This window comes from Haliaeetus albicilla, chromosome 23, assembly GCF_947461875.1.
Source record: "Haliaeetus albicilla chromosome 23, bHalAlb1.1, whole genome shotgun sequence".
In the NCBI taxonomy this organism is placed as follows: Eukaryota; Metazoa; Chordata; class Aves; order Accipitriformes; family Accipitridae; genus Haliaeetus; species Haliaeetus albicilla.
In genome coordinates, this window is record NC_091505.1 from 17751164 (window position 1) to 17767453 (window position 16290).

At 40.5% G+C, this 16290-nt stretch overlaps 1 protein-coding gene across 1 annotated transcript in view; it reads left to right on the forward strand.

The window, feature by feature from the left end:
• The window catches only part of ADGRG4 (adhesion G protein-coupled receptor G4), a 34918-nt gene that overhangs the window by 13183 nt on the left and 5445 nt on the right, over nucleotides 1-16290 (forward strand). The window contains exons 8-20 of the mRNA XM_069811455.1: nucleotides 548-696; nucleotides 1633-1765; nucleotides 2277-2395; nucleotides 3451-3661; nucleotides 6599-6764; nucleotides 6887-7036; nucleotides 7882-8004; nucleotides 9733-9778; nucleotides 10651-10754; nucleotides 12152-12273; nucleotides 13066-13334; nucleotides 14549-14642; nucleotides 15678-15967. Coding sequence (XP_069667556.1) covers nucleotides 548-696; nucleotides 1633-1765; nucleotides 2277-2395; nucleotides 3451-3661; nucleotides 6599-6764; nucleotides 6887-7036; nucleotides 7882-8004; nucleotides 9733-9778; nucleotides 10651-10754; nucleotides 12152-12273; nucleotides 13066-13334; nucleotides 14549-14642; nucleotides 15678-15967 — 1976 coding nt within the window. The remainder of the gene's footprint in view (nucleotides 1-547; nucleotides 697-1632; nucleotides 1766-2276; nucleotides 2396-3450; nucleotides 3662-6598; nucleotides 6765-6886; nucleotides 7037-7881; nucleotides 8005-9732; nucleotides 9779-10650; nucleotides 10755-12151; nucleotides 12274-13065; nucleotides 13335-14548; nucleotides 14643-15677; nucleotides 15968-16290) is intronic.

The window sequence follows — 16290 nt, forward strand, 5'->3', positions numbered from 1 at the left end:
TGTCATGTCTGAAGCCACTCAAAGAGAGATACAGTCTTTCCAAACCTCCTAAAGTCAGCAAACATAGTTATCTGGAAGAATAGCCATTTTGAGGAGAAAAAGCTGGAATCCAGTGGAGGTAGTGAAAGCAGTTAGTTAAATCTCAGTTTTCCAGGGAGCCTTGGAGCCACCTCTGTTTGGGCGCAGGGGTACTCAAGCACCTCATCGTTTTGACTAGCTCACTCCAAACTTTAAAACATGGTTGAAAAATGCTTACTTGTGATTAGGAAACCTTTTGAGGTATTTACCGTGTAACTATAAAAAGATTCTTGTACCTGTACTCCCAATAAATTGTACTTTAGAAAGCATTTCCAGTGATAAGGTACTAGTGTACATAAGCAGTGGCATCTGGTGACATTTGCCATAAGACTGCACCTACAGTCAACAAAACACATACAGAAATTCTCCAACTCAATATAATTTTCTGGGTTACTCCTTAAATTTGTAGCCACTTATAATTGTGAAATGTTACTAATATGGTAGCCTTGTTTGTGTATTATATTTCTAGCTACATCTGCAAGGCCATTATAAAGGCCATATCACTTGAAATACAAGAAGTGCTGAGTCTCAAGATCAAACAGTTATTGAATGATACTTACAAAGAGGGACCATTATCCTTATACGTGAAGCCTGAAGATGTGGCTGTCAAGCCAATAGGTAATACTTCATGAAAACCTCATTGGAAATCACATGCTCCGTAATTCTGGCTACAAGTGGTTTGTCAAATGTAAATTTTGTGGAGAGGTTAGGCTAGAAAACGTCCTTACAAGTAGCCAGACTGACCTCATCTGATGCACAAGCTGTAGAACATCATGCAATGACAGCAAGATCAAAAACTTGGGTCCCAGACAAATGGAGATAAGCTAAAATTGAATCCTGGTGCCAGGGCAGGTCTGAGCACCTTTGCAATGAAGGCAAGGTCAGGCTGATGCAGCTGCAAATCCAGGAGCCCCTGCTCATAGTCAGTGCCCCAGAGCCTCACTATTGAGGGAGACCAGAGCCAAACACCAAAACCAAACCCATTGCTGACATTTGCTTAATGCCAGTGCATATTGGATCAAGCCTCAAATGGCAAATAATCTCTTTATTGGTTTGGTTACAATCTCTATTGCTCCTTAAAATACAGAAGTAAGCCAGAGATAAGAGCTACCAGACTGTACCTGAAATTCAAAACCACATTTTATACCAAAGACTTATGAAAGATCAGCTGCAGACAATAAAACCACAAGCCTGGAGGAAAGACATTGATGGGATAATGAGGAGCAGTGTGAAAGCGCCTTCAGATAGATTAGAGAAGCCTGCAGGATATACTGTCATTAAATATAGTTTGTGATGCTGGGAAACTAACACTTTACCTGAGAACTGACCTTGTCAAACAAAAGAGAAAAAGACTGTAGAAGAACAGATGAAGTATTTAAGCAAAACGTTTTCTTGCAGCCAGTAAACTTGTAAAATACTCCTATCCAGTCTGCAAATTACAGCTCATTCCCATCAGGAAAGGAGGTCCAGAGAACTGCTGGATCCCTGGGTATCAGAGCAGGTCTTTTTGACTACTAAATCTTTTTAAAGAGCTTTTATGTATTTCTTCCTCAGCACTAATGGATTGTCCAGAAAGCTTTTCACACACGAGAGACAAGGGAAATTATTCCTGGCCGCTAACAAGCCCAGCTACCAAAGCGGAGGTCAGCTGCAGGAAAAACCCTCTGCAGTCTGCTCAGAGGAGTTGGTGAGTGATGAGATCATCTCATTTTGGTTCTTGCATGGGAAACAGGAGGGAGCGCCGGGCTTTGTGTGATGGGGAACCAGATGGTAGTCTGTCATGGCACCCAGCGGTGCCCTGCCAAGAAGATGCAAAGTATACAGGGCCAGTCCAGCACGGGCTGCAGGAAAAAGGAGTGTTGCATCATTTCCATCACCTGCAGCAAGTGCAAGCCAGCAGAGTAGGACGCTGACTTTCTGCTTGAGCAGGGAGGGGAAATGGATGCACGGTAGCATTTTGTGCCATCCGTTCATGGCACTCTGCCCTCCAATACCTCCAGATGCATTTCAGATTGCTCTGGCATTTGGGCTCTGCTCCCACTCTGCTAAATGAGTGCTAAGTCAGATCTGACTTGCAAGTCAAATTTCAAAATTGGGCTAATTAATTACACTCTTAGCTACTTAAATGGGAAATACAGGGGAACATCAATTACTATATATTTTTTCTTGTAACAAAGTACACTGTTTTCATTTTCCAGTGCAATTGATATTGAACTTGAGCAAGCTTTCTGGGAGAAACCAAATATGACTGAATGTAAATTACTGGAAGAACTTCCAAATAATATTTTAGACCTCCATGATATCACAATAACAGAAGGTAAGGCACCAGATACTTCAGTGACACGTGAATCAAAGTAAAAATTGTTATACTCAGATAATGCTTATGTTGGACATCTGAAGAACTGAAGCAACAAGGTTGCTTTAGGTGCATCCTACTCACCTGGTCATCTTAAAGTGTTTTTAACTCAGATGAATTTTGAAGGTGCCTCAACATTCTCTAGCTATTACTTTGAAGACTTGTCTCATATCCTATACTTGGATTTAGAACTAAGTAAATAACCAATGAATAATGTAACAGGTTTTGCCTGTCTATACTCTGTTACCACATCAAAGTAGTTCATAATATCTCATACAAAGACGCACAAATCAGCGTATGGAATTGAAAAGTTGGTGCTGTAATTCATGTAAGCTATAAGGTGACCTTTACCACCTGTTTATATCTTTTTTAAGCTATGCCAAATGGTGCAAGTTGTTTGAATGGTGAACAAAAACAATATTATAGCTTATACACCTACTCAGCAGTGCCATCAAATAATAGATCATTGAAAGATATCTGCAGTTGCATACAGTCTGTCTGAGTCCCAGGGTGTAAAACTCTGCTTCTATAAAAAAATTATAGAAGGATGATGAGATGATGAATGGCAAATACAACTTTTCAAACTATACCATTCACAATTTGCTTTTGCTGCTATAGCAGTTAAGCAGCATTTGGGGAGAGGGGCGGATCTTGTGTAATTTTGAACTCAAATGCTTGTAAATGTGACCAAAGTTAAAACTAAGTATTATTTACAGATAACCTTTATAATACAAAAGCAAGTGATAATATTCTTATGAAAAGTACAGTGTTTTCTTCCTTTAAATTACAACCTGAGATATCCAGATTTTACTTTGAAGTTTTTGCCAGTTTCATTGACAAGTTGAGGGCTTATTGACTTATACTTGGGACATAACTTTGTAATAGATCAGAAGCATTATGACCATATGGAAAGAGAGAAGAAGCAGACTAACTCCTTGCTTTAACATAGAGACACGTAGCTATATAGCTAGACATATAGCTATGCCACATAAATCATCTGTACTTTTTTTTTTCAGAGAATGCACAAGATGTTGTACAGCATATTTTATACCTCTTGCCAGATGCAACACTGCATATGGAAGAATTAGAAATCATTGCAAGTAAAATTTCTGATATCGTAAGGCTTGCAGATATGAGCGTGACACTTGCAGAGACTATATTGTCTATACTAAACTATATTTTGCTGCAAGAAATAGAAGATGAGAACATTAGAAAACTGACCAATAGGTAAGTAAGATAACTTGCCCAGAAGTGGCTTCCTAAGCTAAAATGGCACCATGGAATAATTCATTCAGTCTATTAAAATACGACCACAAGAGTTAGCAATTTCTGTACATGGTTCTTAAGCATGGTTGTGGTTCTTAGCAGTAGAGATTGATTATTGTGTTGTCAAAGGTGTTTTTAGCAGAACCAGTTCTGCAGAAGTCACCATCACGGAGCTGTTCTTTATGAGCATCTCAGCCTGGAGGCAGACCAGGGAGACTGGCTGGCTGCCATCTCATCTCAGAGGTGATCTCCACACTTCAGCAGTGAGGTCTGTTGGCAGGTCAGCCTGGAGACACGTATCTGTTCCACCAGCACACCAGGCTGGAGTGCTGTACCTGTGCTGACGAAGATTTTTCAGACATAGCTATTCAATGTTAGACTTCAAAATCTACATTTAGGATCCTATGTCCATTATGTGATTCTCACACACGCTAAAGTCAAGGTTGCTAGATAACTTTAAAAACATCTCTCTCCTTTGAGATCTTAAAGGTAACTCAACTACCTGTTTTTAAAATGTCTGGCTTCTGTTGCTGAGCAGCGCACTGTTCAGAAAACTACTGCCAGCCTTTACAAAGGCAAACGCAAGTACACAGAGCTTACTCATCTCTGATTTGGGCAAGGCAGCTTACCCACTTCTCACTGCACGGCCTGAACCTCCAAGTAGGAAAGATTATTCTACTTTGCACTGGCAAACCCAATGCTAACCAACAGTGTAAGAAAGAGATGCAGTGTTCATCGTATTAAAGTCTTTCAGCATCTCTCATTTTAAAGACTGTGCCTATCTGCAATTTTCTTTCACTTAATGTAAAACAGTATTTTAATAAGAAATATTAAAATAAATATCAAAAGCAAGAAAAATGAAGTTTCCACTTAAGTTCTAGGTGGGGCATAGACTACACAACAGCTCAGTTGTTTGTACTGGACAACTATGCATTGCCTTTTCAAAGAAGTCAGGAGTCCGCAAGGAGGAGTAGCCAAAAATAGCTTAGAAAATCTGCTGGAGAGAAAGCATCGAGCATCGTGATCCTTTTGGCTGTGTGCTCTCTCTTCAAAGTCTACCGCACTGCAGTGTGTGGAGTGGGGGCTGTGATAGCTGCCAGCACTCAACACCTCTGCCTTCTCAAATAGGCTGTGGGGTTTTTTTAAGTGAAGTATCCATCAGTTCGAATTCTCCTCCTGTGAAATGTAAGGTTTCAGGGACAAGGATGATGTTCTAATAGACCCTGGACTCCTGATCCTTAATGGAGATGGAGTTGGTATATGCAAGTTGTAATAAAAACGTCTTTACAATTTTCATGGACAGGAGAATCTTAGGTATTTTAATTTCTCCATAGATCTGACCTCAGAAGAGCATAACCATTGTGATGATTCCTGATGAGTGCTAGCATGATATCCTCACAAGAGCTATTACGCTCCTTCTTTCAAGCCTCGGTAGAAATTTTGGATCCCTGATATTTTGAGGAAGTTGAATTTTGCAGCTCTAGGGCAGCTGTGGCTGAAAGGATCCCATGGGGGTCCTTGTGTGTCTGGGACCAACAATGCATGAAGATAACACCAGACCAAAGAAGGACAGGAAGGTTTGCCTTTAGTCTGTTGGGGCCAAGCTGTCATACACATTTTCAATAGAGTATTATCCCTTCTTGCATACTGCTGAATAGCCTTAAGGGTGGCCAAACAAGATGTGGAGCTGTCTCTGACTCTTTTAATACCCATGAGCATTAAACAACCCTGATTTGCTGCTTCCTTTGGATTCCAGCCTCTTCTCTCTCCTTAGAAAAAAAACCTACTGAGAGCAGGGCCCAGAAAGCCTGTGAAATCTGCATCCTCAGAGATATTCAGAGCTTTACTGGACAAGATCCTCAGCAACCGACCTACTGTTAAAGTATGCCCTGCCTGAGGGAGGTGGGGAGTTGGAGGACAGACCTCCAGAGGTCCCTTGCAGACTAAATTATTCTGGCTGTAATATTTCACTTGAGGGTACAATTAGATGATTGCAAATAATCAAATTAGCAGGTTTTATGAGTTACTGCCTTCCAGATGAAATGTAGTATTTGACTGGGTGTGAGTTTTCACTCAGGTCTTCCCAGAATCACCTTGTGTTGTTGTCCTGGTTTCAGCTGGGATGTAGTTAACTGTCTTCCCAGTAGCTGGTACAGTGCTATGTTTTGAGTTCGGTATGTGAAGAATGTGACGTTTTCAGTTGTTGCTCAGTAGTGTTTAGACTATAGTCAAGGATTTTTCAGCTTCTCATGCCCAGCCAGGGCACCTGACCCAAACTGGCCAACAGTGTATTCCATACCATGGGACGTCCCGTCTAGTTTAGGAACTGGGAAGGGGGGGGCAGGGAATCGCCGCTCGGGGACTGGCTGGGTGTTGGTTGGCGGGTGGTGAGCAATTGCCCTGCGCATCATTTGTACATTCCAGTCCTTTTATTACTATTGTTGTCATTTTATTGGTGTTATCATTATCATTATTAGTTTCTTCTTTTCTGTTCTATTAAACCGTTCTTATCTCAACCCACAAGTTTTACTTCTTCTCCCGATTTTCTCCCCCATCCCACTGGGTGGGGGGGAAGTGAGTGAGCAGCTGCGTGGTGCTTAGTTGCTGGCTGGGGTTAAACCACGACAGTTGTCCCCGCGGGAGGGTATCTTCCACCTGCCAGACTTTCAGCCTACTGAAAAATGCTAACTCAACTGCTTGCCATCACCTGACCCTGTGCCAGACAAAATGCCATCTACCCCAAAATGGACCTATTCTGCTCTAGTGATTGCTTCTTGTGATCATAAATCAGAGCAGAGGTTTTTAGCTGATTGTCTCCTGGATGTATATTATGAAGCCAGGAGAACATTTCAAGAGATGTATCTTTTTTTTTTTTTCTTGCTGTTGCTCTTGGTAAAGTATCCTGAAGACAACTGAGGAGATAGGCTATAAGGTGACTTACACAGAAAGAAATACGTCGGTCATAACCTCTTCCTTGGCTTTGTTGGTGATGCGTCCAGATCCCAGCGTGTTTGAAGGACTGGCCTTTGGCGTTACCTCCTACGACAGAGGCGTGGATCTCAAGGTGAGAGCAAATATCACCTCAGGGACCACTGACTAAACCAGACAATCCTCCTGCTATTTTGGACCGTTATGTATTTGACCTGAGGACAGCAGCTCTGACCATGTCATCTCTCTCTCCTGCAGATCGATGTTCAAGAAAACCCTTTCAAAAAGGCCTGGGCCTCAGTGTTTTTGCCAAAATCACTTAAGAAATTCCTAGGGATCGAGCACTCTGACCCAGACAAGCATTCGAAGATCCAGTTTAAGTTTTTTGGCACTACTTCACTCTTTGCGGTAACTACGACTCCTAACAAATGCTAACACGGCAGTAATTGGTTCAGCTGTTCTTAGTGCGTATGAAAGAAAAATCCCAATAGCGTCATCTATTCTGGGCACATTTACCATCAGACTAATGGAGCACTAAGAAATGTGCAGGGAAAATGCACCCAGGCAGCAAAACCTTCTCTGTAGCAACAATGCTGTGAGAGGTCTCTGTAGACCTTAGACTTTTTGTTCATTTTCTGTAGCTGATGTTATTCTAATACTTCTGTTCTGTAGGAAAAGAACATAGCCTAATCTTCCTCTGATAGTAAGCTTTTGCTTAAGGAACATGCATAGTACATGTCAAATATAATGAAAATAATTTCAAGATTTATGTCTCCATTAAAACAATAGCAGTACTGATACACAGCATTTAGGACTATTCTAGTACTTGCTATGTTTTCTTAACTTGGGGAGGGGGTGGATGAGTGTAATTTAAAAGGGAGTTATTTCTTTTGGTATGATGGAGCATACAGTGTGCTGAGCAATGCTTTTCACACAGAAGAAGCATTCACAATTGTGGCTACTATCTAATGAGCTAAATGATGTACAACTGGCTGTTTTGACGTACTGAAACGATTATACAGCTTTCTCAATCCAGCTGGTGCATCTGAAACTGTTCTGCTTCAGCTGATGTGGAGGCTGTCCCTGAATTTACAACTAACTACATTTTCTAATGAAGTAGCAAGTAGCTAAATTACATCAGGCATCCCATGGTGTTTAGCTGATCGCCATTTCCAAGAAATACAATTTAAAAAAAAATGGAAGCAGGGAAGAGCTTGGATTTTTTTTTGCATACATGTATTTTTCCACTGCAGGATGACAGTTTAACAAAGGAGAGGTTGAATACTTACGTTGTGAGTGCCAGCATTGAAAATGCATCAGTTCAGAACCTTAATGAGCCTGTGACTATTACTCTTCAGCACATAGACCAAAATATGGTAGGATGTGTTCATTTCATCAGAGACATGTTGAAGTAAAGCCTATTTCACTTACCCTTACAATAAACTGGGAACAGGACATATAAGCTTAAAACATTTTTCTGCCTGACCTCTCTGTGATATATCAACCAAAACATTGACAGATCACACAGATCTCAGTGTTTAATTCCTGCAGGTTAGTAAAGCTTGTGTCTCCACTCCAAATCCATGCTTAGCAGCAAGGAATGTTTTCATTGTTTCTTTGTTTTGATCTGGGCAATTATTTTCAAGGAATAGTTTATTTGCTAAAAAATGGAGGTTTGGGGTTTGACTGAAATGGTTTGTAGATTCTCTGAATTCAGCAAATTGTTTTAGTCACCAAAAGGGGTAAATTTAAAAAAAAAAGCAAAACTTTGCATAGATGATTTCAAAATTAATTTGCTTTGTTTTGTTTCAAAATTATGTTTCAAAACTAAAATCTATCTTAAATTACTTTTGATGGGCATGGGTCAAGCTTGTTGACTTGGGTTCCACCTTAAGATTTTTGTGTTGCAACTGTTTATGGTCCAGCCTCCACATAAATATATTGCAAACCCAGAGCAGAACAAAATAATTCAATAAGATGAATTTGATTAAAGTTTAAGTTAATGAGAGCTTGAAAATGCTGCTTTTATGACAATATGCTCTTTCCATTCAGTTCTAGCAAGTAATATCTACCCAGAAATTTCATCTAGATAACCCCTCTCTTCCATGATTTTTACTCCACCAGGCCATCTGGCACCTCTCAGATTTTTTTCCTTGACCTTTTAAAAATATCCTAATTAAATATTTAATGAGATATCATCCTAACCTTCATCTTTGGCTCTCTGCCTAATTATATTTGACAGTCTACAGATCACGTGTCTTAACAGCTTATCTGTTCATGTGGCTTCCTGTAAACTCTGTGCTTTATTAAACTTCATTAATAATAAAAGAAAATGAATCTGTGCCTTGGGAAAGTTTGCTGCAGCATTATGAGTAATAAACTAGAATGTCCCCAAGGGAAAATATTGCATTGAATACTCATTTAAATCTGTTCAGCTGTTTGCAATATGCAGGCAAACTTTATTTTCTCTTAGGTGTCTTCCCTGCCTGGTTTCAGAGACAGTGGAAACACTGAAATTCTACACCAAAGTTTTTCTTGTGTTGAGAATTTTTTTTTTTATATTGTACAAAACCTCAGGTTGTTATTCTAGGTCTTAGTCATAACTTTTGAATTTCACCAGTAATTCAGTATGACATCTCAGATACCACATGAAGCTAATGAGATCAGACACAGGAATCAGTCTAAGCTGGAGAACTTGTCAGATTTTCTGCTGTCCTTAAAAGACAATACACGGTACAGAAAGACTGGGAAAACTGGGAAAATCACCGACTCCCAGCATTTCCCTTGGTAAAGGGGAAGGCGAAACTTGGGACCCTCCACTGGTTTTCAGTGCCATGGATGAGATGGCCGATATTCCAGCTGGTTTCCAGTGCCCCAGTGTCCAACTGCTCCTGAACTGCTGGCATCTCCCGTGACCTACAGACCCTCTGCAGCACCACCATGCAAATAGTCGCAGAGATCAGTGGGCTTTCAGCACAGAGGAAATCAAATCAAACTGCCGTAGTTATAAACCCTCATTACAGGCAAGATGCACCGTCTGCAAGTGCAGGCGGTGTACAGACGTACTGAATAAATGTCACGGCCTCCTTTTTCTCTGCTTTCAGGGTAATGCAGCCGTGCACTGCGTCTTTTGGGACTTTTGGAAGAACAGTAAGTGTTATTTACAGAGCTGCCACGCTTGCTTTGTCACCAGCCTCGCGGAGCCTTTGGCTCCTTGACATTGTAGCTTGAAACTTTGAGACTGTCCTGTTGAGTCTGTTGCTGGTTTCCATTGACATTGATACCTTAGTAATCAGTGTTACTACCAGGGGATACGTGTTCAGCATTGTACAATGGTGCACCTACATGAATAAGAAGACAGTTTAAGAAAAAAGCAGAAATGCAGTGAAACGTCAGATGACTTCTCACAGTTTCTTCAGGGAAGTCAGCGGGGGCTTTGCTGTGGTTAGGTCTTGAATATGGCTCAGAAAGTCAACAGATACAGAAAGACAAGTGTGTATTGGGTTAACTCAGAATGCGTGGGAGAGGTTTTTCTCTGCAATTATTGGTGTTAGAATATATACTTTTTTTAAATTGGAAGATTAGCTTCTGAATACGTCATACATGCCACATAAATAGGGTCATAAATTTAATCTTACCAGGGAAGATCTGGCTTTTTCAATGCTACACTCTGCCTAAACAAATCGTCTGCCCTGTAAATATTTCTTGCCTTCTGTGTTTCCATAGCCTGCAGTGTAATCTAGCCCAGCGCACTTTCCTTACCTTCCTGCTTTCTCTGTGTGCAGGCATATAAATGACTTTAAATATTTTTTCATTCCACCAAAGGCTTTCATCCAAGTTTTGAGGTTCTCAGGCAACTATATAAGATGTGTTCCTGTGTGAAATCTCACTTGTGTGCTGCTAAATGACCCTGCAATCTGTACTAACTTGAGCTCGTATTCACACATTCTGCGTGCTGCAGAGCTATAAATGCCTGAGCATGACTAACTCTGCTTAAAAATCCCTTTTTCTCTATTACACAGATGGACTGGGTGGTTGGAATACATCGGGGTGTGAAATGGAATATACAGATATGAATTACACAATCTGTTTTTGTAACCATCTTACCCATTTTGGAGTCCTACTGGTAAGTACTCCGTGAATCATCTCCAAAAAAGTCCCGTGGCACTAAACAAAGTCATCGCTAGTTTTGGGAGAGATGGGAGATTCATATCTATACAACCTGTTAGATATCTGCAATTTTGCCAAAATCACTAATAACAAACAAAACAGTTATAACAATTTTTATGGTATAAAGTCCTCTAAATGTCACTTGCTTCAAGGCAAATTCATTTTACAGATGTAGTTTGTACTTCTTTGCAATGTAACTTAATCAACGTTAATGTGTTATTTGCTGCATTGTAAGCACAGTGTTAAATTTACTACCTGCCAGTGGCAACTAATGACATTACATCTTTCTGAAAGTTTTATCTACGCTCCATCAGAAAGGGAAGTTTAATATAAATAGGGGAGATGTCATTAACTATTGTCTCTTATTTCTCTGTAATACAGAGAACACTGCCTCTAAAGATGAATGTCAAAAAATGACATTACTGCTTGAGAATGGGCTGCAACAAATGCGAAGTGTTAGGCACGTTCAGAGCAAACTGAGCAGATTAGAGTTGTCTAATCCCAGTAGGATACAACCCACACGATGGGATAAGGCCATCCCTTTGCCTTCAGATGCTTGCCCAGCTTCCCCTAGAGGTCAGCATTACCCTGCTCCACCAGAGGCATGCAAGCCCTCCCTGGTAGTAAAAACGTGACTTCCACAGGAATTTCGACGTCACGGATTTCAGACAACTTGCTAAAGTTTCCATTCAAGCAGAGAGAATTCAGGCTGATTTTAAGATCACACCTCTTCTGCACTGCCACTTTAGTAATCAGCACAGTTACAGGTATTTAACAGCACCGCCGATTGTACGTCAGAGATGTAGGTTACCACTCTGAGGTTCGAAGTTCGCCAAATAGAAGAGACGCTGTGGCAGGGAACAACAAAATCCTCTCAAAATTACTCCTGGCAGCAGCTGTGGAGGAGCAGGGCCCAGCCTCCCAGCTGATTTTTGCAGAGGGATCGTTTCTGGATCTGGAGGATCCTCCCACGCTCCAAGACATTTAGCAGGTCTGTGCAGTTCCCAAGCGTGGCAGCTGCCATTGAAACAAAGTAGAGTTTCTCCTACAAAGCGAGCTCCCAGTGGAATAATTTTGGCAAGATCCTGGAATCCTCGTTGAATTTGTGGTTTCTGAAGTATAGCTTTTCTAGCTTCACACCTTATTACTGGATACTTTAAATACTGCATATTTTTACTAGTTTGGATATTCAGTAGGACTATACAACAAGAAACACAAAAATATTAATGGAAACCCTCCAAAAGTAGCAGTAAGCAGAACAGAAGTTGATTTCTTTATCAATGTGAAAGTGTGGAAAGCAATTTTCTTTGTCTGTTATGGCAAACAACTGTGATTCTTTATTTTATAACACAGGACTTGTCCCGGACAGAGATAGATATCACACATGATCGTATATTAACTCTGATAAGCTATGCAGGATGTGGTGCTTCTTCCCTTTTTTTGGGCATAACACTGGTGACATATCTAGCACTTGAGTAAGTTTGATCCTTTTTCTTTTATCACTTTTAATATGTTAGCAGTAATGAATTTGCAGCAACTGTCAGAATGTTTGTAATATTTCATGCTGTGTTGCATAGGAGGGAGGACTGAGAGCTGACAGTGTAAATATTGCTTTATTTTGACCTGCGACTGTGGTGAAATAAGGGGGATTCAAATACTCATGCTTCAATACAAGCACTAGTCTGAACTGTTCAGCAACTTCTATATTCCTAAATTTCTGTCATTTCACAGATTTACCCATGGACATGGGTAAGATATCATGTCAAGAATCTGGAATATTCCCTGTATATAGCCTATACAGTGGATGATATCGACAGTAAAATAGGGAAAATTTTCTCTTTTGCTCTTGGTCTTTCGGGCGTTTTGTCCTTTTGGATAGGTTTCGTTTCATACTGTATGTGCCAGTAGCTCCTGGCACGATGGGGCCCTAGACTTAGGTAACTGTGGGTGCTTTCATAATCCAGTAATATTGCAATAACAGTAATATTGGATGCAGTAGTAAAAGTTGTTAAGTCTGTCTCTTCTCCACCAAGTGTGAAAAACCTAGCAGATCTCCATGTATATAGAAGCTCTGCTTTTTCAGGCTGCAAGATCTGCTTCAAAACCACACTAGTGATGTGATGTAAAACACTAACGCAGACACAACTTATACCACAAGAAGCCAGTTTATAATATGACGAATACACATTTGTGCTACTTTGCATTAGTGAATGCACCCAGCACAACTCATGCAATGATAACCTTGTGGACTTTCCCCTTCTTTTTAGAAAGCTGCGGAGAGACAACCCTTCAAAAATCCTGCTCAATCTTTGTGCCGCACTGCTGATGCTGAACGTGGTCTTCCTCGCCAATTCCTGGCTGTCCTCATTCAACCAGCCAGGTTTCTGTATCACCGTGGCCGTGCTCCTTCACTATTTCCTTCTTGCAGCTTTCACGTGGATGTGCCTGGAGTCTGTTCACTTCTACCTGGCTTTTGTCAAAGTTTTCAATATTTATGTCCCAAAGTACCTCCTAAAATGCTGTATTGCTGGCTGGGGTAAGCAAGCAATTTCTTCTCCACTTCTGTGCTTGTAAACTTCTCTAAGATAGGGGCATATCTGCAAAAGTGAGTCAGGACACTGAGCTAGTAGAAATGTGGTGTACACCCTGAGCCGTAAGGATAGATTTCTTCCCCCAGGCAGGCTCAGCTTAAGTTTCTTCTGCCCAGGGAGACATTAGCAGAAAGTGCCTCTTGCTCCCTGCGCAGAGTCATATGCAATGAACACCAGAAGTGGGCGTACGGAACTGCTTTCCCTACCCCTCCTGCTCTTTACATGAATGATTTATCATGGTACCCCACGTCAGTGGATGTGCCTGAGGAAGTATGAGCTGCCCGCAGCCTTCACCCCTGCATTGGGGATGCTCAGAGGTGATTTTGACCTCCTTCTCCAGGCCTCGTGTCCTTACCTGCCATTCTATGCACGATTTCCCTGTGGGGGGTGGATTTGGCTTTCATTCATAGCTCTCCTCAGGCAAGTTCACCTTTCCTCCAAGCACTGAGCATCACACTTGTTTGGGAGAAACATGACAAAAAGGACCCAAAATGCTGGCTCAGCTGTTAGAAAAGGTGTTACCAGAAGCGCTGACCCAGAGCAGAATTTGGTCTATATTTTTTGGGTCGCCATTAGATGCTGTTTTAAAGGGGTTTTTTAGGCTTTTGAATAGCATGCAGCGTATCACCTTAGATCTGATGTCGCACTTAATTGTTCTCAGGGGCAGCCATCCATGATGGAGGTGCTGGCAGCAGCCATTCTCAACAGAAAAGCCAGAATTGAAAGAAATATGGGAAATGGGGAATGAGTGGAAGGGAAGACTGATAAAACACTGTCTGGAAAACGTCTGTCTCTATCAGATCTTACTACAAAATGCTGTGGTCTGCTTGTCTTTTGACACTCTGCTTTTTGTAATAATCAGTTGGGTTTATTTTACCAGATTGGATCCCTTCTGGAGATGTTTGAACACTCACAAACATTTTGCAAACACAGATATTTTTATGCCTACTCATCTGTAATTTACATAAATAAGGAGATTAAACCTGCTATGCCACACATTTAATTATACTTATTTCAGAAGAGCTTTAGGGGTAGAGTTTGATCCTGAGATGTACACGTCTGCTGTAATTACTCATCAGAGGTTACCTGACATCTTTCCATATTCTCCATTTTTTCTTTTTAATCTAAATATTTCTTTTTCTTTTGCCTTCCATATTAGGAATACCAGCTATTGTAATTACTATTGTGCTTATTATAAATAAAGACTTCTATGGCAATGGATCACATTCTCAGAGCAATCCCTTCAGCAATTTGTAAGTATAATACTTTGAGCTTTTCAATGGTCACTAGAGTATTTTAAAGATACAAGAAATAATGTGAAGGCAACTTCTCTCTTGCTTTTGCCTTTTCTCCCCCACCTTTTAGTGATTCTGGTTCATTGGATCATTTTGGATATATGGCTACTACATGGAGTAACTCTCACATCAATGGACTGGGCTTGAGGACAGGAAGGGCTTCTGCCAGTCAACTGCATTTTTACTTTCTGGAAAATCTCTTTCTTTTCTAACTCAGTCTGATGGGACATTTGTATATGCTCCTGCATGTTCTAAATTTCCAGTAAAACCTAAAGGCAGAGTAATTGCTCTAGTATTTTGCACGTTTGCTTCTGTTTTTTTAATGTCAATTCACATCACTGTCTCTTCATAATTTCAAATTCTTTTATTTAAATCATCTCAACCTCCTCTCTTCTCCAATGGGAAAACACAGCATTCTTTCATCCTTTTTTTAAAAGGGTTTTATAGCAAAGAATGCTTCCAATTTTTTTGCCTGTATAGCACGATCTGATCACTTGTTGGTGAAGATTACCTGGAATATTTGAGTTCTATCCCATTAGAGAAGCAACACACACCCATGACACCTCAGAGGGAAAACTGTAACTTTAGCAAAAAGGCAGTAAAACTAATTTATGTCAGAGGAAAAGCTAACCAGTGCTCATCTCTGTCCTATACTACTATTTTGACTCCTAATTAAGTCATATTTAACTCGGTTTTCCTAAGGCAGTGTGTGTGTGTGCGTACACATTATTAAGTCGTGAAACAATTTTCAGGTTTATCTGAATTTGGCAGAAATATTAAAGTCTCAAAGTTATTGAATTTCTATAACATCCATAAAAAAGGCAAGTGGAGAGATTCTATGAATGTCCTCACTGGGGGAAAGCAATGGGCGTTAGGGAATGCCCCGTACCAGGTATCAGAGAACCATATGGGACATTTATTTTGGAAACCAGGCTTCATTAGTTTCACTGCTCACAAAACTCCTTATTGAATACACACCTCCCTTTCTTGCAGTTGCTGGATTCAGGAGAACATAGTGTTCTACATCTCCGTTGTGGCCTACATCTTCTTAATATTTTTGACGAATACAGCCATGTTCATCACTGTTCTCCTTCAAATCCATGCCGTGAAAACAAGGACACAAAAGAGATCCAGATTCTGGAAAAAGGGTTTTCTTCAAGACCTCAAAAGTGCTTTCAGCTTGATGCTCCTTTTGGGCTTAACTTGGGGCTTTGTCTTTTTTGCCTGGGGAGCACTGAGAATATTTTTCTTGTATCTCTTCAGCATTTTTAACACCTTGCAAGGTAATTTCTGAATGGAGTACTGCTATAGATACAACAGTTTAGGGCCATGTAATAGAAATAAATTTCTAACATCATGTAATTCAAGCATGGGGGAAGAGAAGTGCTCGTATAGCTTTGTGTTACAGTGTTTAGCTATTTTAATAGGAAAGCTCCATTGCAGTGGGATGATGGTGTTGTTTAGATAGTATTGCTGTGATAGATATACTATTAAAGACACGAATTCATGCCTTTGAAACATGGGTCCCAATAAATGCATCTTTTCAGGACCTGGCACAATCCTTTTCATCTGGGCATAAAAATGGTTGATAGACTCTACAGTGACT